This window comes from Pholis gunnellus (assembly GCF_910591455.1).
Source record: "Pholis gunnellus genome assembly, chromosome: 18".
Taxonomy (NCBI): domain Eukaryota; kingdom Metazoa; phylum Chordata; class Actinopteri; order Perciformes; family Pholidae; genus Pholis; species Pholis gunnellus.
This window is the reverse complement of record NC_136545.1, coordinates 2,975,814-2,998,320: the sequence shown is the minus strand read 5'-3', so window position 1 is coordinate 2,998,320 and position 22,507 is coordinate 2,975,814. Positions and strand designations below refer to the sequence as shown.

The following is a 22,507-nucleotide window of genomic DNA, read 5'->3' as shown; positions in this document are numbered from 1 at the left end:
CTTACACAGTCTTTCGTAACCATTTTTTCCCCAGACAAGCTCCAGTCCTCACATCACACAAATAAAGCTCTAATTCAGACAGGAAGACTATACTCGTCTATCATCGCCGCTCCACCTTCAGTACATTCATGCTGCTGTTACGCAACACCTCCCCATCTCCGCCCAATCTTTGCAGATTCATCAGCCTCATCAGCTTCATCAGCTTCATCAGCTTCATCAGCTTCATCAGCTTCATCAGCCTCATCAGCTTCACCACCACCACCACCACCAGTGTCTGGACTTCTTTATCAGACTTGTCTCTCTTGATAGAAATTAACAGCAAGAGCGATTGGCAAGCTAAACTCTTTCAGTCATGGGGTGCTGGACAGAATGTCTTTCATTTGATCGGTGCTAATGTTGTCAACAGAAATGTTGATGCCGACATTTCTGTTCATTGCGCCCTGACAAGTAAAGACGAGACACCATTGTTGGCTCTGTTCAGGCGGACACGTGATGCTAATTTCGATAATGTTTTCCCCCGTTAACCAATAATGAACTCTTAACAGACACAATTAAAATGTAGGGTGCTATTTAAAATGGACGCATTATAAAATAACCAATACAATAACAACATGTCGACAGGCTGTGGGGTTAGTCTGGTGCGTAGTCAGGTGACAAGAATGTACGGCTACCTCTCAGAGAACACAGAGATCTCCGGGAGGCGCGTCGGATTCAGAGTTTCCGTGTGTTGGAAGATTTCAATGTTCCGGACTTTCTGGGAAAATACTGCCCTGCTTTCCTCAAAAGAATCATTATCTAAACCTCATTTGGATTTATTAAAATGATATCTATTTTGGTGTGGGTCATACGTACTGTTTTTCCTCCAGCAGATGAAGAGTCCAATGGAGACGACCGCCAGTAGCGGGATGAGCAGCAGGGTGGTGATGACAGCTGGGAGTACACCGTGCTCTCCGTTTGGCTTTGCTGCACTCTTCTTCTTCTCCTCTTCTGCCTTTTCCTGTGGTCGAGGCTGCAGAGACAGAGTTTGCTTCTCTTGGACGGCTGCTGTCTTTGACATGTTGTGCTCCGGCCTCACCTTAGTTCGGACAAATGTCTCCATTTCTATACAGAGAAATGTTGTGATTAACAGGGGTTCCACTCCATGATTTGTTCTTTTTAAAAGAAGAATAAACCAGACAACAGGTGTGCATAAACCAGGAGAATCACTCTTTTGGGAGTGCTATATTCATCACAGTCATTAAATGATTTAGTTTGTTCTCTGTGGACAAAAAGCAAATCCTCATTTTTAAAATTCAAATATAAGAAAATCAGGCATGCAAACGAATCAAGGATGAAAAGGGTGACAAAGACCCAAAACCCCTTGGGGGGTCTGGGGAAAGGCATCAATGTAAGCTTGAAAAGTATCAAATAAAACATGTTTCCTTCAAAGACTATGCTACTATTGTGATGGAGTGGGATTCCAACAGCAGCCACATTAAAGTTTCTCTACTTTTTATCAACTTTAAAGGCAAACAGAATCTAGTTCAAGTTAAAATTTGTGTCACTTTCATATTAACATATGTGACTGCACACTGACACTCTTTACTAAGATGCCAGTAGTGCAAGTGTCAAAGGCAGACACAATCCTCTTGCTGGGGACTGAGTTAGCCTATTGCACAACTTTTCTAAACTAATTATTTTCATTTGGAAGCAGAGTGTACAAAAGCCTTTCAACATCTTTACAACACAAAAACACCCTCCTCCTGTACAGGTGCACTACCCACATACACATCTATATACACTCACATACATACAGCCTACTTATGTGTACTTCTACTTCAGTCTGTCAGCAACTATCGTTTAAATTGGAAGTGGAATTGTACTTATATAGTGACCATTCACCTTCACATTCATACACTGATGGAAGGGGCTACCATGCTAGGTGCCACCTGCCCATCAGGACTAACTATTACTAACTATTCAAACACCATGAAGGTGGAGGTGGTGGGAGGCAGGAGGATGATGCGGGACGCCCTGCAGCTCTGTGCAGCTCCTTCAGCCACCGGCTGATTCCCCCCCGGTGTGTGAAGGAGAGGTACCGCAGGTCCTTCCTTCACACACCGTATATACACATATACGTATATATGTATATATACGTATATATGTATATATACGTATATATGTATATATACGTATATATGTATATACGGTGTGTGAAGGAGAGGTACCGCAGGTCCTTCCTTCACACACCGTATATACACATATACGTATATATGTATATATACGTATATATGTATATATACGTATATATGTATATATACGTATATGTATATGTGTATATACGGTGTGTGAAGGAGAGGCACCGCAGGTCCTTCCTTCCTGCTGCACAACCAGCTGTGCTCCCAGTAGACCACACAACACTAACAGAATCTGTGCAATAATTACACTGAGCAATAAAAAAAAAAGAAATACTCTGTATATATAATATGTTTATGTTATTTTGAGTTATATTTAGTTATTGTGGATTTGTGTAGTTTTTGACTTAGTTGCTATTCTTTACTGTTTATTACTTATTTATAATACTGCTGCTATTGTTTTTTACTCTGTCTTGCTGCTCTGTCCACTTTGCTGCTGTGATCCTGTACATGTCCCCACTGCAGGGCTAATAAAGGATTATCTTATCTTACCATAACAGCAGCATCTTGGAGTAAAGTGTCTTGCCCAAGAACACATTGACATGGACTAGCGGAGCCAGGGATCAAACCCCCGATCCTCTGATTGAAGGACGGCCATCTTACGATAACGTTACTTTGTTCATTAGAACCAAGCGAGCTCACATTTCTACTATTCTCAGCAAGAAGAGGAAAGGAGCTTGAAACGTTAGGCTGGAGTTATACAAAGTATGTCTTTTTGGATTCTCAAAGAACAAGTCAACTTTTCATGGTGAAGAAGAGAACACAGGTCTATCCCCACACACATTAACTGATTTGGATACGACTCACACATGTTTTAATGTGCGTCACATGCTGTGTGTTGCCTTGAGGTGTCAGCAGCAACAGGCTGGACTCTCAGCAGCAGCTGTGCTTTTACTGAGATAAAGAACATCAAAAATGTTAAACTCAACAATACTTACCATCAAGTTCTTCAACCTCGATACCAGCTTTCTTCACAGAGCGATGTAACTCTGAGAATGAAAATGAAAAATCCAGTTGTTATCCAGGTTAATAAAACTACAAAGTTCAATTACAGGTACAGTTCATCTGCAAAGAGCATGATTTCTGTATTCTCACCAATATTTACAATAGTGCATTTCAGTTAACGCAACACACCCAAGTTAAGATGGATTCTGCACAAGAGAGCATTACATAGTTTAGATTCATCACAGCCTTAATGAAGCTGAGCTTACTCTCAGTGGTGAACTTGAAGACTGATTTACTGCCTGCATCCCCGACAAAGACGCTACCGTCCCTGGTTTCAACTATGTCGTGAGGCATTTTAAACTCCTGCAAATGAAAGACAATACAGCATAATGTCAAAGTTTAGGCAACAAAAATGATCACTTTTCCAAAAGCCCAATGGTCTGGGTAGAGTACATGTCTGTTCAGAAGGCAGACATTATGTTCAGACTGGAGGTAACCCTCAGCGTAGCTCACTGTATAGCTGGTCAAATGTCCCCTCTGTCACTCCTCTCTTTGAAATCATACTCAGCCTTCACCAGTAGTTCAGTATAGTAGAGATAGAATCTAGAGAGAAACGGGGAGAGCGTGTGTGTGTGTGTGTGTGTGTGTGTGTGTGTGTGTGCAATTACCTTCTTCTCTGGGCTGAAGGTATCCAAAATATCCGTGGTTGAATAATCTATTACAAAACCTCTGAGTGGAGAGGAGCGATATGGAGATTCCCCATTTACTGCAAAGATTAAGCCACCTTCATGCACACACACACACACACACACACACACACACACACACACACAAACACACACACACACACACACACACACACACACACACACACACACGCACACACACATAATTGTAAGGCACTTGCGATTACACAATATAAAGGGAATCCTTGACTTAAAAACATGTACCGTTAGCCAGGGTTTAGCCAGGCTTTTGGGCAGCACGTTAACTTTAGCAACTGAACCAAACATGCTAACCAATTTACTTTACATTATTCAACTGTTTAAAACCATTTGGGAAGAAAGCTATGTTATGTAGGGTCATCCAACCTGCATGTGCAACCGTATGACGTGACTTGGGGGTAAACACCCCCCCCCCCCCCCCCCCCCCCCCCCCCCCCCAACATAACAGAAATGCTTTCATCCATAAACTACCCCATGAATGTTGATATGATCCTGAACATAACTTAAATAAACGGTGTCCAAGAGAGGTTTCTGGGGTGGACACGAGATAAAACAAAAAAAGTTTTATTGAGAGGAGTAAAGAAAGTAAGAGAAAGAAAGCAATGGACAGCGAGGAAGGACACTCATTGAGACGAGCTCCCCTGTAGACGTCATGTGTCAACAGTGTTTGTGTAATTACTCTCATTGCCAAAGGGGGGACACAAACGTTCCGCACTCCAGCTTTAAAGGCGTATTCTAGCATTTCTAGCTAAGATCTCCCAACTTTTACCCAGAAGTATTGGCTCCAAAAACACTGGATCTTCCATTATGCAATTCATAATATGCCTGTGTTACACCTCCAGTTTGTAACAATGGCTTTCTGTTTGTGTCTCGTGATGATGTCATTGTGACTCTTTTAAACCCTTGGAAGACAATATACAACCTTTCACAGTCCAAGCAGTCCTAACCATGAATTTAAAAAGAGCGCCCTTTCATTTTTCATTATGACTAATTGAAAAGGAAAATGATGCAAGATACTATTTAAACAATATGTGATGAATGTCCCTGGTCAGCTCAATCAGTGAACTCACCTCCAGCAGGGCTGTAGCTGATGGCAAACACCTCCCCTCCAAACTCCTCTTTCTTTATTTCCTTGACAAACTCTCCAGTCTGGGCCATGAAGCACTGGATACGCCCGTTCTCCCGGTCAGCCACACAAACTTCTTGTCTGTCAGGAAGGAACACCAGGCTGTGGGGGATTCGGAACGGAATGCGCCTCTTCCTTTCTGATGAGCCTTTAGTCAGAAAAATAAGACAATCATAATTTATGGTAGCAATACATGTAAGAGGTTGGGCAATCGTGCAACAACAATACAAAGCAATGTTATTCCAGAAAATGAAATCCCTTTCTTTTGTGTGTTACTGTCTCTCTATGTGTGTCAAACTGCTCTAATTGGGTAATCTCCAGCAGTCAAAGGTTGCTAGGTTAACTTCAAAGTGACTAGTCCGTTTCAAAGGCTTTGCATGGAGTTTAAGCTGAGGCGCAACTGTCATACAACTTCCTTTCAGACAAAAACTGTAGCTCCTATTCTAAAAACTAAATTCATTTTGTTAACACAAGACTGAAAAGGGCCTTTGTCTAACAAGACCTGCTTTAAAACATTCAAGAGGCTTTGTGTGTAGAGTCAGATTCTTACCTGCACCCCACTGAGACAGGTATTTGCCCTCAGCTGAGAACTTCAGTATCCTGGCATTGCAGTAGCCATCAGACACAAAGACGTTCCCAGTCTCAGTGTCTACAGCCACATCAGTGGGCTGGCAAAAGTGGTTGTTGTCACTTCCTGGCGTGAAAGCCTCTCCAAGTGCCAGCAACGTTCTGTCTCTGCCATCGCTGCTCACTTTCAACACCTGATGAGTGACAGAACGGGAACTCTTCATTGGTGCTGGTTCATTATGTGTTGTGAGTATTGAGTCTCTTCTGAATACATTAACATCAGACCTACTGTTTACAAATGACGTTTTAATGTTGTATAACAATTATTTACAAATAGTTTACAAAAAACAATAATGTGTGAACAACTCGGTCACCATTGACCATCATTATGAATTGTTGAAGAAATATATTTCTCGATGTCGATTATGACATGGACATCATTACCTTTTATTTTCATGATGTAACTGATCTGCTAAACATACTATATCGGCCCGGTCAATCTGTGTCAATGCTTACTTAAACATACTCAGTTCGGATGGAACACCACCTGCACATTACCTGATGAAGAGCCACATCAGTGACCCAGTAATTATTATTCTTGTCTGTTGTTATTCCATGAGGCAAAAAAAACCTGCAACATCAGAGATATGAATCATTACGAGACAGCTTTCACTCTGGTTGTGAAACAGGATGTACAGCAGTACAATAAATGCCTGGTTGTCTCTGTTCATGTTCAGCACTTGCATTCATAAAAAAGAAAACTAAAGCACACTATAACTCACATATCTCTGCCGGATGCCTTCAGAATGTTGCCTTTGGCTGGATCCACAACCAAAATAGTGGACTGCTGAATAGGTCCTTGGGACCTCTGCTGGTATCTAGCCTGGCTGTTAAAAGAGCTGAAGAAAACATTTAGTTTGTAGTTCCACAGAGAAAGATTTTCCACATCAATTTGAACTTCTTTTGGCTGTTCCTTAAATACACCCAGCTGTCATCCACGCTGCAGTGATAGGAACGTTCTGCTATGTATGAAGGCTGTAGTTCAAACCAGATCTGTGCTGTCTGCCTGTGATGTCATCTGATGGACAATCGATTATCTACTTAAGAAAATTCAACGGAGAATTGTTGTACTTCCTAGAATAAAAGGTCTTGTTTGATACTTAAGATGTTCATATATAGAGAGATTTAGTGGGGATAAAAACAAGTTTTATTTTCAAAACTTGGATAGAAGGCTGCCTATAGATCTCTCACACATACATTTACTCAAATGTACTTTAAAATGAACAGTTACAAATCAAAAGTTTGAGATTATGGGTCTAGAAATGTGCTGAACACACGTCTTTCACTCGTTACGCTGTTGTCTGTTCTCATGCTAGTAGCTCTGCCGGGTGGCTGGAAGTCCATGTTGCACTGGAGAGCAGAATTTATTTTGTGCGTTTACAGTTTTTTGTGAACTACACAATAGTTGTGAAGAATAAAATAAGCATAGATAAGAAAAGGAATGTCCTTCGTTTTATGTCCATCGCCCTCCTCCAAGCTGCAAACCGTGCCTTCAAACGTGCAGATAACACCGCTGGACAAAGCGCTTAAATAATTATGAATTATAAAATGCAGAGTTTAACTGCACAACAGCTGCTAGCATAGACAACGAGGTGAGCAACACCTGTACTATCCATGTTGAATTGATCAAGAACTAATCAAAGCTTACATTGTTTGCTCTCTCCACGCCGTGAAGGCTACGACCCAATCAAGTAGCAAACGTGGGTATCTGTGTCATCATTTTCAAAAGTCTTAGTTTCTGCCCATTCAGACTAAAACGGCATCTGTAGCGTTTTCAAACCGCTCCGTCTGAGGGTTTCTGAAGTGCCGGAGTGGTGTGGAAGTTAGGCATAAACGTCACGAAAGTGTGGACGTAGCCCGAAAGATGTAGTGATGGTAGTGTGCCCTCCAGATAAACAAGTTCCATTATGTTTAAAACATACATTATGAGTTTTCTGTTTTAAGGACTGATAGAATCAGTTTATTAACCACAAATGAATATACCATAAGTGAAGCGACATACCTTGCCCCCCAGTGGTGGTCCCCTCTGTGGAAAATGACCAGGTTAGCATCTGAGTCGAGGGCAAGTCCTGACACCTGACCCAACTGGAGAGAACTCTGAGGCCACGCTGAGACTTGCTCCAGATGGTAGTCTACACACACACACACACACACACACACACACACACACACACACACACACACACACACACACACACACACACACACACACACACACACACACACACACACACACACACACACACACACACACACACACACAGGTTGAGGTATTGTTAATGTGATGTCAAAGGTGATCGCTGGCATTCTGTAACTGTTAATAAAAGAGGCTCCACAGTCTGCTTTGTTTGTAGTGTGTATTACTGTATCTCTGGCTCAAGTTAAACCCTGAGGTGAGCATGGATGAGCACACACAAACACAACGGTGCCAAACGTTAACCTGAATAGAGATCTATGACAGAAACTGGAGCTTACTGCCAGATTGCATATACAGCTTTACACCTAGAACGTTCCAAATGCGTCTATTTGGAATTCTGTTATTTTAATTTAGTACAGTTTGAGTGGACTAAGGGACGGATTATGCTTGAAAAAAATAAACTTGTACAAAATGAACTGCCACATTCGAAAGCTGGGTGAAAAGCTAGCCGTCATAGAGAGGGCTGGGACAAGATCACCCTTTCAAATATGGTGCTCTCGGCACACATTTTCAAACATTCTCTTGGAATTCATAGTTTTCCACACTCAAAGTGTCAAAGTGCCAGAAATAGTTGTAAAACAAATTTAAAAAAAAGGTTCAATGTAGTGAAACCAGGCCTGTAATTCCAGCATCTACCTCGTTGGTCCATTTCTTTACAGTCTTGACAACAAACCCTGGAAATTTAATAATATTTGCACTTAACCTGATTTAAAATGTAATAAGACCCAATAATTGAATAACTTGACCAAGACTGATAAAATTTTTACTGATTGTTGGAGCCATAATGTGGTTTTGTTGTTTTTGAGGGAAACACAGTGTGGGTTCACACATGCAGTTCTGACATTGAACAGTGGGCGGCACATTGACCTAAAAGTGCATATAGGTGAGGGCCTGGTAATGAGGATCAGGTGTGTGTGGACGGGAAGCTAACCGTGTTTGACCGTGTCAATGTGGCGTGTCAGCCGACGTGTCGCGTGGAGTTTCAAGGTGTTGTATTATCCTGTGGTGTATTATCCTGTGGTGTATTATCCTGTGTTGTATTATCCTGTGGTGTATTATCCTGTGGTGTATTATCCTGTGGTGTATTATCCTGTGGTGTATTATCCTGTGGTGTATTATCCTGTGGTGTATTATCCTGTGGTGTAGTCTCCTGTGGTGTATTATCCTGTGGTGTATTATCCTGTGGTGTTCTGTTATGGTGTCAATGTGCAAACGGAATAAATGGATCAACGGATCAAAAGAAAGAGCACTGGACAGTGAAATGTTTGTGGCATAGAACACGTGTCCGAACAAGTTCTCCCGTTCGCCCTCCAGTGGCTTTAAGATAAAATGGATATTTGTTAAAGTCACCACACCGATAATGTAATGACTTTCAGGTAGGTGGTTTTTTTCATAGCTAATTATGTGATAATTGTGACAGATATAAGGTAAACAAGTATGCTGTTTTTCTTGTAAATGTAAAGTGTGCAGGTATTCACAATGTGTTCTACTGCTAGTGTCAAGTTTGTCAGTGTGATCCCTGGCTGTGGAAGTGTCCTTGAGTGAGTCACGGAACCCAAATTGCTCCTCCAAGGTCAAATTTCATGTACGTACCTGTATGTATATGACCATTATAATAAAGTTTTTGTTTTATGTATGTATGTATATTATTGTACTGTTGTATGTTGTGCACTTGCCTCCATGTCTCATGGGAGGCTTCTGCTCCTCCAGCTCAAATCTCACAAAAGCTTTGCATCTGTGAAGACCTTTGAATAATTGTGTGAAGTTAACTGTCTAATGCTTAGCAGTTCCTCCCTTGTGAATTTGAATGGATGAGAATTACAAATGACGGAACATATAAAAACAGGAAAAGTGTTTGAGAGCTCAGAACTGTGGCAGCGATCCGCGGCGCCATCTTCAAAATTGCTGTTTCCCCTCAGACTCCAGCATGTTGACAGAGCTGGACAGGCTGGACAGGAGAATGGGGACAGGACTTGTATAGATGGCAAACGGACTTGTACTTCTACAGCGCCTTTCTAATCTTCTCATCTCAAAGGGCTTTAACTCTACATGTCATCATTCACACTTTCACACCCATTCATACATAGATGGCATGGCCTATGCAAGGTGCAAACACCCATCAGGGAATGTGATTGGACCATTTAACCATTCATACACACAGGCACAGCCTATGGGAGCAGTTTGGGGTTAAGTGTCGTGCCAGAACTGGAGTGTCCAGATGTACACAGCTGATAAAACCTATCCATGTGTGCAGGCCTGAACATTCACACGAACACACTGTAAGGACTACTGTATCCAAGAGGACCGTTTTCTACGCCACTATACGCTAACTCTGTTGTCTGTGTACAATAACATTGTGCCTCACTTTCCCCACTTAGTTTGATAATCTTTCAACCAACATCAGTCCCGATAACGGCCGGATATTCATTCTTTTATATTTATTTTAACACTTTAAATGTCAGTCTATTTACATAATGCCACTGTTGTGTTTTTAATGAAAAAAAAACTTATAACTACCAAGTATTTATTCATTTTCAGAATATTACCCATGCCAGGTTTTGAGATGATGCCACTGTTTTTAAATTTAAAAAAAGACACAAATTTAGATATGACAGTGATTAGGAACAATACAGATTTTGATCAATTCTTATTTTTTTGTACAGTATTGGATAAAATAAATTCAGTTGTCAATTATAGTCCATTAAAAATGTTAATTATTGTTTTTTTTAATTACTCCAATCACCCTTAAGTTTTTATGGTTTGAATTATTAATACACTTCAAAGTTCTTACCTTCTAATAATATATTACCTTATTTTACTCTGGAAATAAAAATAGCCCACAAAATCCCTTTGAACAGGCCACTTTGTGAGCCACTTGCTCTCAGCTCATATGGTCATGAAATGACATACTGTGGCATTACAGGGGCCAGGTGGTAGATGGGTACCACCGAGGCAACAACTACAGCTCCCAGAAGGCCTCACCACTCACCCAGGTGTGGGTGTTTAAGCCACCTGATTGAGACAGGACTTAAGAGCTGCAGGAGGAGAGGAGGAGGGAGAGCACGTGGCTGGAAGGAGCTCTGAGAACGAGGTATAGAAAAGTATTGAACCAGACTGAGTAGGATCCAAAGGAAGAAGACACGGTAGCCGGTGAAACCGAGGACACCCTAAGTTATTTTCAAATCCTCTTAAACTTTTTCAACTTTCAAATCCTTCTACTTCCTCATACTTTCAGCTACAGACACCATTTCAACTTTAAAATGTTGAAAAAATCCTGATCTATTGCCGCATCATTCAACTTTTTTTATATCTTTTACACCTTTTGAACTGTCCCATTTTAACTTTTAGGATTTTTTCAGTCCTTTTCTGCCTTTATAATGGGTGTGTATTGCGCAGCTTAGAGTGCGTGATGTCACCGCTAGAGTGAAGAGCAGCTTCAGAATCTTGTGAAAAAAATATTTGTCTTTTGCCTTTGCCTCCACAATTTTCACTCTTCATATATATTGTTTTGATCTTGAAGTAGCTAATCTTGTCGTTGTCGTAGTCAAGTGATTGTGGAATCCCACAGATTTACACATTTGGCAAAAAATCACTTAATTGAGAGGAAAACCAACTTTCTGCTCCATAGAGACCAATGTTAAATCTTGCTGCAAAAACATCTTCCACAGAACACGGTAACCCATTTCTACATCGCCAGTTTAGCCACATTTTTTACACTACAGACACAATTTTCACAGGATCTGTTGTTCAACTCATCCTTCCTCATGCATTAATAGCAATAATCGGAGCAATAGGAGCTACGGTTATGGGGTTTTTGAGGATTCGTTTGAGAGGTGTTTCCCTGTCTGTTCTCCATGAACAGGCTGCTGGCACACAGGTGTTTGTGATTAAGCTAATCAGCAATGTTGATAAACACAGACTCACAGACACATGCGCACATACACTTCTCTCCCTCTATCTCTCTGTGTGCATCTCTCTCATACAGTCATTCAGGTCTTGAACACTTTTGGAGGACCCCCCCACACACTTATTCTAATGCTACTAATACTTCTACTACTTATAATACTACTACAACTACTACTACTACAACAAATATCACTACTGCTGACATTTCTTAAGCTACAGAAACCGTTCGAATATTAAAATGTTCAGCTCTTTCAGGAGAGGGGTGATGTGACTTTTCATATTTGTAATCTAATCTTTTTGAATTATTAAGCTTTTTGCTATTTATTTATTTATTTTTTAATTGGATATCTATTTTCAGCAATGTTTTTGCAATTCATTTCAGCATTCCAACGCATTTTCAGCAGGAAATGCATTTTCTAGTTCAACTCTAATATCTATGTTGCTGTGAAACCATCTCCTTAAAACAACTAGTTTTATTCAAGTTTTTCACCAAAATCTACATTTGACATGCATACATTTGAACATATCATGATAACGTAATTTACTATCGTCCAATACAAATTATTACTTATCCGTGGTTCACATGCTCCCTGGTCCTTTTATATCTGAAATGCTCCTTCACTGTCAATTAAAGGCACTTTAGAGCGGATGGAAGGCTGGAGGGTTGGTTCCCTACTGAAATGTCAGCAACACTCTCAAACACACAAAACAAACCAGTACACGTGTTATGTGACTCGCGTGAAGGAAGATTTCCCTGCTCTTTCAGTCGGTCCGTCTGTGTCTCTCTCTCTCTCTCTCACTCACACTCACAACGTCTCAATGCAGGAATCAGGACACCATAGTTATCGTGGCTTCTTCCATTCTTATGGTTATGAAACCATGACTCATAGAACTGCACTTTCTTCCAAATCGGTTAATCCCGACATCCCTTATTGCAATATTAATAGTGTATATAATAAAAGATCTATGGCGTTCTATACCAGTGATTTTCAACCACTGTGGTATGCCGCGAGATATCGTCAGGTGTGCAATTTTTACTATTAAAATATTGTTTAGTTGTTGCAAATACTTTGCCATTGTTGAGCGTCTGAGCTGCAATATAGTGACTGAGTAATAAATACTCTTCCGTGCCAGTGGGTGGCAGTAGGTAGCGCAGTAATGACCTTGTTAATTTAAGACAGTAGAACTAAATGATGGGAGAGGTTGCGGTGACGAGACGAACAGCGATGGAGAAATATTTGAAAAGGAAAAATGCAGACTCTGAACTGGGCCCTGGAGAACATTCTAACCCAGATGAAAAGCCTCATAAGGATCAACACATTGAAAGACTTGTCATTAAATTGTCAGCATATATCAGACATGTCAAACTCTAGGCCCGCAGGCCAAATCCGGCCCCCGGTACAATCATATCCGGCCCGCGAGAAAATATTGTTTATCATAACTGGCCTGCCACACCACAGAGCTCCGGGATGAAAAGTGACGATGTGAGCTGGCCTTTTTGTCCGACATAAAGCATCTCACTGCGCTAAACCTCCAGCTTCAGGGACGTGTGATCACAGACATGTGTGATCACAGACATGTGTGATCACAGACGTGTGATCACACATGTCTGTGATCACAGACATGTATGATCAGACATGTGATCACAGACGTGAATGATCAGACATGTATGATCACAGACGTGTATAATCAGACGTGTGATCACAGACATGTATGATCAGACATGTCTGTGATCATACATGTCTGATCATACGTCTGTGATCACACGTCTGTGATCACACGTCTGTGATCACAGACATGTATGATCAGCCATGTATGATCACAGACGTGTGATCACAGACACGTATGATGCAGTGAGAGCTTTCCAAGCCAAGCGGCGCCTGTGGGGGACTCAGATGCAGCAAGGAAACTTAGGTCACTTCCCGTGTTGCCAAACCCTCGGCACAGAGTTCACTCACAGCTCAGAAATTTAAATTTCAACTGCTCAGCAATCTGTTTGCAGTTGATGTGGAAAGAGCACCTGTATATCCCTTCTATCCTGTTTATGAAATGTTGACCCTATTTGGCCCTCAACGTAGTCCCAATTTTTTATTTTGGCCCTCTCTCTGATTGGGTTTGAAGCCCCTGGCATATACATGTATGCTGTATTATGGTAGAAAGGTGTAATTTTGTAACTTTTTTGGTTGTTGGTGTGCCGTGGGATCTTTTTAATGTAAAAAATGTGCCGCGGCTCAGAGAAAGTTGAAAAACACTGTTCTATACACGAAATATAGCAATACAATGCTGTATCGATTTTTCCTCCACCCGTAGTAAACATGGGTGCAAACCGTGCAGCATTCAATCTTTAAAAAGGTTTTATGTGGAAGGAAATCAACGCGATACACCTCAAGGATGCACATAATATGTTTGGTGGGTAGCACTGAATGTACACCTAACCTTTGCTTTGCAGAGTTATCAGACATTCAGACTGAAATTAGCCCTGTGTTACAAAGAATGCAAAGGTCTGCCTCGGGGCAGGGGCCAGTTTGAGGAACATATCCATGAGTGACAGCAAAGAAAGGGATGAGGAGAGAGAAGACAGAAGTGAAGAGGAAACAAGATGCTACAGCCAGGAAGTAAAAGAAAGAGAAACCTGTCTCATAGTCAGCCCTGATTTTACAAGGTGTACATACTTCAATAAATCTATTTAATAATGAATAACTTAATAATTAACTTATAATTATATCTTAAAGTAATTTCATAGCACAATAAATTCTGCAAAAAGCAATGGGTTATATTTGTACTGTGTTACAACACATGTGTTACAGTTTAAGAATACTGGACCACACAAAGAAAACAAGGGGGATGTCTTCAGCATCAATAACAACAAACTAGCATCCAGGACCCACCTTCAGCTAGCAGCTTGCTTCTCGGCGGCTTGGCTGTGGCCTCAAGTTGATGGAATTTGTGGACTCTGTCCCTCACCAAAACATGATCCTCCCTGGTTTGGAAGGCTAGTCTGGCACTGGGAAAGCCCAGGTCTTTCTTTTGCATTAAGCTATCAATCTGAGCCACCAACTCAGCCTGGGCACTCTGCATCTTGCTTGGGTTGGACTTATGAATGTGAGCTACGTCCTTGCTCTGGCCTAGCAGCTTGGACATAAGAGAATAGAGGTCACCTGCACAGACAAGGGCAGAGAAGGACAGGAAAGAATGGAAATAATGGACAAGGAGACTGTAGGCTATAGGCAAAGTCTTGCTTTACACATCAATCTAGCTCACTTGTTAAGAAGGCTGACGAAATATTTCATTGGGACTAGTGATATCAAAAGGATAAAATACAACAAATATGTATTGGCCACTACATAGCCTATGGTGTAAAAAGGGTTTTGGTAGACACTACCTAGCAGAAAATGGGTTGGGATGTCAGAAGACTGTGTTGGGACAGTGAAGAGTTGAGAAGGAAAGGTTTTAGCCAGCAGGAAACAGCAGAGTGGATCGGAATGACGTTTCATGCAATTTAATGCTGAGAATGCATAAATTACTGTACAACACAGTATAACCTACTGTAATCTTAAAGGTATTTTATACAGTTATATGAACGATAGGATTGAGACCTCACATCCGGAGGCTGTTGTTAATGGAGCCAGAGATTTGAAAGAAATCAACCTGAGGAAAGCTCTGCTAGCCCTGCCCTCCTATCACCAACACATCAGCTGTCCTACTCGTGGTGGTAACACACTTGACTACGTTTACACTGTTGAAAGATCATAGAAAAGTATGAAAGCATAAAAGTACAACTATTATAAACTGTAACCTTTTTGATTCAAAGTATAACCATTAAACCTATAAACTTTTTAAATTCATAATAGAAGTGATTAGGCATATAAACTGCTTAGGCCCTTTGTGAAACATGGTCACTTGAGCCTTATAGAGTGCTTATGGTTCTAACCGGATCAAACCAGTTACATTCTGTGTCAGCTCAAAAAGAAGGAGGATTCATGTGTGAGTGACATATGAAATAAGGGAGGTTACCAGCATCAGACCAGGATAAAAGAGGCAGAACAACTGTGAGATTTGGGCTTTTCCCCAACGAGAGAATGGGAGAGACTTCTTGAATAGATCCTTAGGGGTCTTACCCCCCTTAGAATAGAGGACAAGAAGACCCTTCTACTGTCTTACCCCTCAGAGGTGGTGACGCTTCTGCTATGCAGAGGAAAGATAGACCCCCAAAAAGTAGGAGTGTCAGAGAGCTGACAGAGTGCCTGCACAGGAAAACAGCAGAGCAGAGCAGAGAGAAGAAAAAGGGGAAGATTTCCAGGAGAGATCCTCCGTTTTAAAACGAAAACATAGTAGTGTGGATGTAGCCTCAGAGACTTAAGGCTCAACACCAGCCTCTGTAATTAGATCCTGAACTTCTTGAGGGTCAGACCCCAGGCTGTGCGGATAGGCACCTTCCCATCCTCCACCCTGACCTGGCTCTTCTTCCTCCGCAGTCTGAGGAGGTTCAACTTGGACTCGAGGATACTTTGCAACTTCTACAGGTGCACCATTGAGAGTATCCTGAATGGCTACATCACCATGTAGTGCTGCCATGTAAGGCGGTTACACTGCCAACAGGATTATCAGGGACCCCATCCACCCAGCTGCCTGCCGACGTCTGGCAGACAGTATAACAACTTTGAAATCTTGAGCAAATGTACTTGCCGATACAGAGTACCGATAGGAGTACTTAATAATGTTCAACTGAACATGGTGACATTTTAACATTCAACATTGTGTTTTCTTGGTACAAACAAAGAATAATTATTTATTAAACCATGCTATGAGTTAAACGGATAAAAGAAATCCCAAAAATAAGTTCCGTCACAGAGGATGGGAGCTTAATTTTTGAGCTCCTTGACTGTTTTGCTAAATAACCCCAGAAAACGTTGGTTTTGTAAATCCCAGTGAACCTTTTTTTAATAATGGAGAAAGGGCTTACTACAAGAAGAAGGCCAACCACAAATGTGATATAAAATGATCCCGAATTGAGCTAAGGTAGTCGAAGCAGCTCTCCGGGCCTCATGACGATGATAGCTCCGAAGCTAGCTTGCGAAGTAATTCAGGGAATTCAGAAAATACCTGGAGAGGGATGTGATGCTGCTTTGTCACAATGCTCAGACCTTCAACCTGGAGGGATCCCAGATATACAAGGACTTCACTGTCCTTCAGTCAATCCTTCAGTGTTCAAAAGTGCCAGGCAGAAGATTGTCAAGGAAGAAGACAGTGAAGATGATAGACGAGATGATGATGATGACGAGGATGCAGCAGAGGCAGAGGCTAAGTCTGTGCAGGTTAACAGGGTACAACTATCTGACATCAAACAAAAACTGAAGTCTGGAGTCACCGGAGGGGAGAATAGATGAAACTGAGACTGTGCATGAAGCAACATCAACACTTATTAAGTGGCTGCGCCAACCTAATTTGGAAGCCAGGCTATAGACCAAAAGAGTTGAGCATGGAGAGATAATTTAGGGATTTACAGAATACCCGAAGATAAAGAAGGCACCAACTTGGCTGGTTTTCCGGATTACTTGTTGAAAAGCGTGCTTGACCTTTCCCGTGACAAGGAGCTCAGAGTTGAACGGACACACGACCAATGGCTCCAAAGCCCAACAGCATGCAGGCAAAGCCCCAATCTATAGTGGTCAAGTTTGGGAGCTACTAGACGAAGTTAGAGGTGTTCCGGAGAGCATGGCAGAAAAAAAGGAGCAACGTTTGCTTCTACGCTGACCATGGCTTCCTCTCGAAGTGCTTAAGGAACGTTGTATCCCAATACCCTGATACCCCAAAGCCAAGAAGATGTTGAAAGAAAAACAAATAAAGTCTCAGACGCCATATCCCGCAAGGATGTAGGCGACTGTGGCTCAGCGGCAGAGCAGGTCCTCGTTCAATCAGAGGATCGACGGTTCGATCGCGACACTTAACCCCAACTTTCTCCAGCTGTGCCATCAGTGTGTGAATGACATGTAGTGAAAAAGCGCTTTGAGTGGTCGAAAGACTAGAAAAGCGCGATACAAGTAGAAGTCCATTTACCATTCTATGATGATGGAACCTGGCTATCCAAGGATACTGCAGAAGCAACATGGTTTCACAAGGGTTTTAAGTTATGGTGGTGAGGTCCTCGGACCTCAAAACAATTAAGACTTGATAAATAATTAAAAGACCAATAAAAGGGGAACAAAAAACGAATTCGATGATAAAAATTAAGAAAATAAGGAACAAAATAAATATATTATATCCACAAGAAAATTGAAAATAAGATAATGTTTACAAAACAGTAATATAGTCTGGCCCAAAATCCATAAAACTTCTGGCGAGAAAGCTGCAAAAACAACAAGCTCTATATACAGAATTAGAGAACTGGTTTCTAAAACTACTCATTATAAACAAGATGAAATACAAAGAACATTTAAAAAGTACAACAAGTATTATACACACCACCAATTGTTGAATTCCATAATTCTCTCAACCTGCCTGTTCTATCAGAGGAACAACAGCAGCTGTAACTGAGACAGAACTAAACAAAGCCATCTTCAGGCTTAAAGTAAATAAATCACCCGGCCCAGATGGCTTTCCATTAGAGTAGTATAAGGCATTTTGATTTTAATTAATACCAAGCCTTCTTAGTAATATAACCTTAACAGATGCTAAAATGCCTCCATCTTGGAGCAAGGCAGTGATATAGCTTATCCACAAATTGGAAAAAGACAAAATAGAATGTGAATCGTATAGGCCAATCTTGGTGTTGAAATTACTACAAAATTAGACTCATTCATTCTTTCCAAAAGACTGGAAAAGTTTCTTCACAAGAAGGCTGAACTGGGAACACGTTCAACACCCCTGGTGGTAAAAAGCAAACAAAAAAAACAACAAAGAAAAGTATTCCTCCCTTTGAACCCGTCTCAATCTTATACAGTTTAAAGTGCTCCATAGAATACACCTGAGCATAGCTGAACTAACAAAACAGTTAAAAACAGAGGGTTGACTAAGAAATGTTACATTACATGGCAACCTTCTCCAACATCTCTTCTAAGATGGCGCAGCGGACGGCTGCCTCGGTGTGTTGGTGCTCATTGTTTTGTGTTGTTTTTGTTGTAAATACTGTTTTCTGCTGCGATACCCGGAGCTCTTTCACCAGAGAGGAGCTCATAAACATCAGGGGAACAACTCCAGCGGACTTACTTCCAACTTTTCTGTTAACCTCTGTGGAATTACTGGACATTCTCGTCAAAGGTGCGCTCACCTTAACCCATGCAGTGAAGCACCGTAGGAGAGGGAAACGGGCCAGCGCGTTCGTGCGTCTCCGCAACCGTGGATTTCGTACACCGCTGCCGGGAATTTTTCTCTCCAACGTCCGCTCACTGTGCAACAAGTTGATGCCTGACTCCGCGTTCCAGCTGCAGGCTTCCAGTTGTTCAGAGCGGATCGCGACACAGAGCTCTCCGGCAAATCGAAAGGTGGAGGAATCTGTTTCTACTCCAACAGTGGCTGGTGCAACGATGTGACAGTGATTCTACAGCACTCCTGATCTGGAATCTTTCATCATAAACTGTAAACCCTTTTACTCCCCCCGTGAGTTCGCTTCATTCATACTGGTCGGTGTTTACCAACAGTCTGGATGAGTACACAGAGGCTGTGACTTCATATATCAGCTTCTGTGAGGACAGCTGTGTTCCATCAAGCACCAGGGTGAGTTACAACAATGACAAACCCTGGTTCACAGCAGAACTCAGACAGCTAAGGCTGCACAAGGATCAGGCATTTAGGAGTGGGGACAAGGACTTGAACAAAGAGGCAAAATACAGGTTTAGTAAGGCGGTGAGAGACGCTAAACATCTGTACTCTGAGAAACTGCAACACCAGCTCTCAGCAAGTACTCTGCTTCTGTCTGGAGACGCCTCAGACAGATCACCAACTACAAGCCTAAACCCCCCCACTCTATGAATGACCTCCGCCTGGCAGACGAGCTGAACGAGTTCTACTGTAGATTTGAAAGACAATGGCACAGTCCTGACTCCATCCCCCACAGCTCCATCAACCAGCCCCAGACCCCAGCTCAGCAGGGGCTCATGCCTCTGTAACACCCATCCCAGCGCCCCCCCCCCCCTCCCCAATGACAAATCTCTCTATTCTGGAGAGAGACGTCAACAGGCTTTTTAAAAAACAAAACCCCTGCAAAGCAGCCGGCCCGGACTCTGTCTCCCCCTCCACCCTGAAGCATTGTGCTGATCAGCTGTCTCCGGTGTTTACAGACATCTTCAACACCTCCCTGGAGACATGCCATGTACCAGCCTGCTTCAAGGCCTCCACCATCATCCCCGTCCCCAAAAAAACTAGGATCACAGGACTCAATGACTACAGGCCCGTCGCCCTGACCTCTGTGGTCATGAAGTCTTTTGAACGCCTAGTCCTGTCCCACCTAAAACCCCTCACTGACCCACTCCTGGACCCCCTGCAGTTCGCCTACAGAGCCAACAGGTCTGTAGATGACACAGTCAACTTGGCCCTTCATTTCATCCTCCAGCATCTGGACTCCCCAGGAAACTATGCCAGGATCCTGTTTGTGGACTTCAGCTCTGCTTTCAACACCATCATCCCGTCTTTGTTGCATAACAAGCTCTCCCAGCTGCACATGCCCGACTCCACCTGCAAGTGGATCACAGACTTCCTGTCTGACAGGAAGCAGCGCGTGAAGCCGTCAGCACCGGTTCCCCCCAAGGCTGCGTTCTTTCCCCTCTGCTCTTCTCCCTGTACACCAACAGCTGCACCTCCAGTCACCAGTCCGTCAAGCTCCTGAAGTTTGCGGATGACACCACCCTCATTGGACTCATCTCTGGTGGGGATGAGTCTGCCTACATGTGGGAGACTGACCATCTGGTGATGGAGCTGAACATCAGCTCCATCACCAAGAAGGCTCAGCAGAGGATGTACTTCCTGAGGCAGCTGAAGAAATTCAACCTGCCAAAGACAATGATGGTGCACTTCTACACAGCCATCATCGAGTCCATCCTCTGCTCCTCCATCACCCTTGTCCTTGTCCTTGGCAGTGGCTGCATCATCCGCTCTGCTGAGAGAGTGATTGGTTGCAATCTGCCATCCCTCCAAGACTTTTACTTTTACAGGAGGCTGAGGTCCATCAGGACCAAGACCTCACGCCACATGAACAGTTTCTTCCCGTCCGCAGTCGGGCTCATTAACAGAGCCCGGGACCCCGACTAACTCTGTCATCCCCAGGACAATTTCCTACCGGTCACTCCCCTGCACATCCCTGTTTCTTTATTTGACTACACTCGACACTTTAACATTTCATTTGTTTACAGTCCTGTTATCTGTTTGTTGTGCACTTTATTTTATATTCTTTTATATTCTATTGTAAATATTAATGTTTCTATTTCTCGCACTGTGTTGATTGTTTAGTGTTATTGTTTATTGTTAAATGTTACACACCACACGCCATGACAAATTCCTTGTAGGTGCAAACTTCCTTGGCAATAAACGGTTCTGATTCTGATTCTGAGAAACCTGTCCTTTCGATCCCTAAATCCGACGAAGAACTAAGGACAAGTTTGGTCCGATTGTCAGAGCAGATATGTGATGTATGCTGCTACAGCAGATACATTTCAGTATGAGCCTCATCGAAGTCTAAATGAACAACAAAGCACATGGGCTGATTACCATTAATCATGCTTTTCAACCTAGTGAGCTCTCAAAATGTGAATTCACAGCAGTATAAATCAGAAAAGGCTAAGTGTATAAACATATACATGTTTAAAAAATTACCAGTTGATAACAACAGTGGCGTGATAAGTGGGGTCAGGTGACAAAATATACTGCGAGACAATATGAATTGGGAGCTAATAATTGAGCTGGTTGTGGTAGCTGGGCTGGCAAACCGTAACCAGCTTCTTTCCTCAGGCTGTGAGACTCCTTATTTCATCATCCACCCTCTATACATAATAAAATCTTTTGTTTGTTTTATTTTTTATATCGCAAAATCAGATCACATTTGTTGTTGTCCAACCCTGCACAATGACAATAACATTGTTACTTGTAACCTCCCTATTTGGGATGAGCAGATAAAGTCTTCCATAATTCCTCTATAACTCAGATATTTGTATAAAAGTGAATTAAACGAGGCCTCCGTTTGTTGCTTTTCCAATTGTCGTCATTTGAGCGATAAATCAAGTTGCCCAAGTGGGATAGTAAAGTGACTGAACTGAGAATTCAGCCTGATTATCAGACTGGAGTTGTTTGTCCTTGAACTTACCCTGATCCAGAACCTGCTCTGCTTTGTTTTCATCCAACATCAATTTGTTATCTTGAGGGTCTTTGGAGGAAAAATAAAGTTTAATTAGGCAGGTCCTCTTTGAATAATGTAAATGTTAATTATAAAAAAAAAATTTTTAAAAAGACGAGGAGGCGTACATTGAGAAAAGTGACAATAGCGAGTGTGAACCTTACATAAGTATACATTCACTTCCTATCCAACAAAAAAAGCTAGAAATTCAACATTACATGCTAAATTGAATAACAATGGATTAGCAGCATACAACATGAACACTATTTGATGCCTTTGTACCTGTTGAGTGCCCCATGTGCATCATAGAGTTCATATGACCTGGACTGACAGCGATGGGAATGTTGGCCTCAGCTGGAATGTGCTGGAACAGATCTTTGGCGCCGGACTCCATGCAGCTCATGTAGGGGATGGCATGTTTGCTGTCCATGTAGTACATTATATAGAAGTTGCACATTTCATCATCAGAGGTACCGCTGCAGACAA

General features: G+C 42.1%; 1 protein-coding gene across 1 annotated transcript in view; it reads right to left on the bottom strand.

Moving 5' to 3' along the window:
• Window positions 1-22,507, bottom strand: part of pam (peptidylglycine alpha-amidating monooxygenase) — a 46,753-nt gene that overhangs the window by 5,224 nt on the left and 19,022 nt on the right. The window contains exons 13-23 of the mRNA XM_079178769.1: window positions 22,304-22,497; window positions 21,992-22,051; window positions 7,600-7,729; window positions 6,320-6,436; window positions 6,096-6,168; window positions 5,521-5,731; window positions 4,915-5,118; window positions 3,788-3,903; window positions 3,386-3,482; window positions 3,113-3,163; window positions 853-1,101 (exon numbers count right to left, since the gene is read on the bottom strand). Of these exons, the coding sequence (XP_079034895.1) occupies window positions 853-1,101; window positions 3,113-3,163; window positions 3,386-3,482; window positions 3,788-3,903; window positions 4,915-5,118; window positions 5,521-5,731; window positions 6,096-6,168; window positions 6,320-6,436; window positions 7,600-7,729; window positions 21,992-22,051; window positions 22,304-22,497 (1,502 nt within the window). The remainder of the gene's footprint in view (window positions 1-852; window positions 1,102-3,112; window positions 3,164-3,385; window positions 3,483-3,787; window positions 3,904-4,914; window positions 5,119-5,520; window positions 5,732-6,095; window positions 6,169-6,319; window positions 6,437-7,599; window positions 7,730-21,991; window positions 22,052-22,303; window positions 22,498-22,507) is intronic.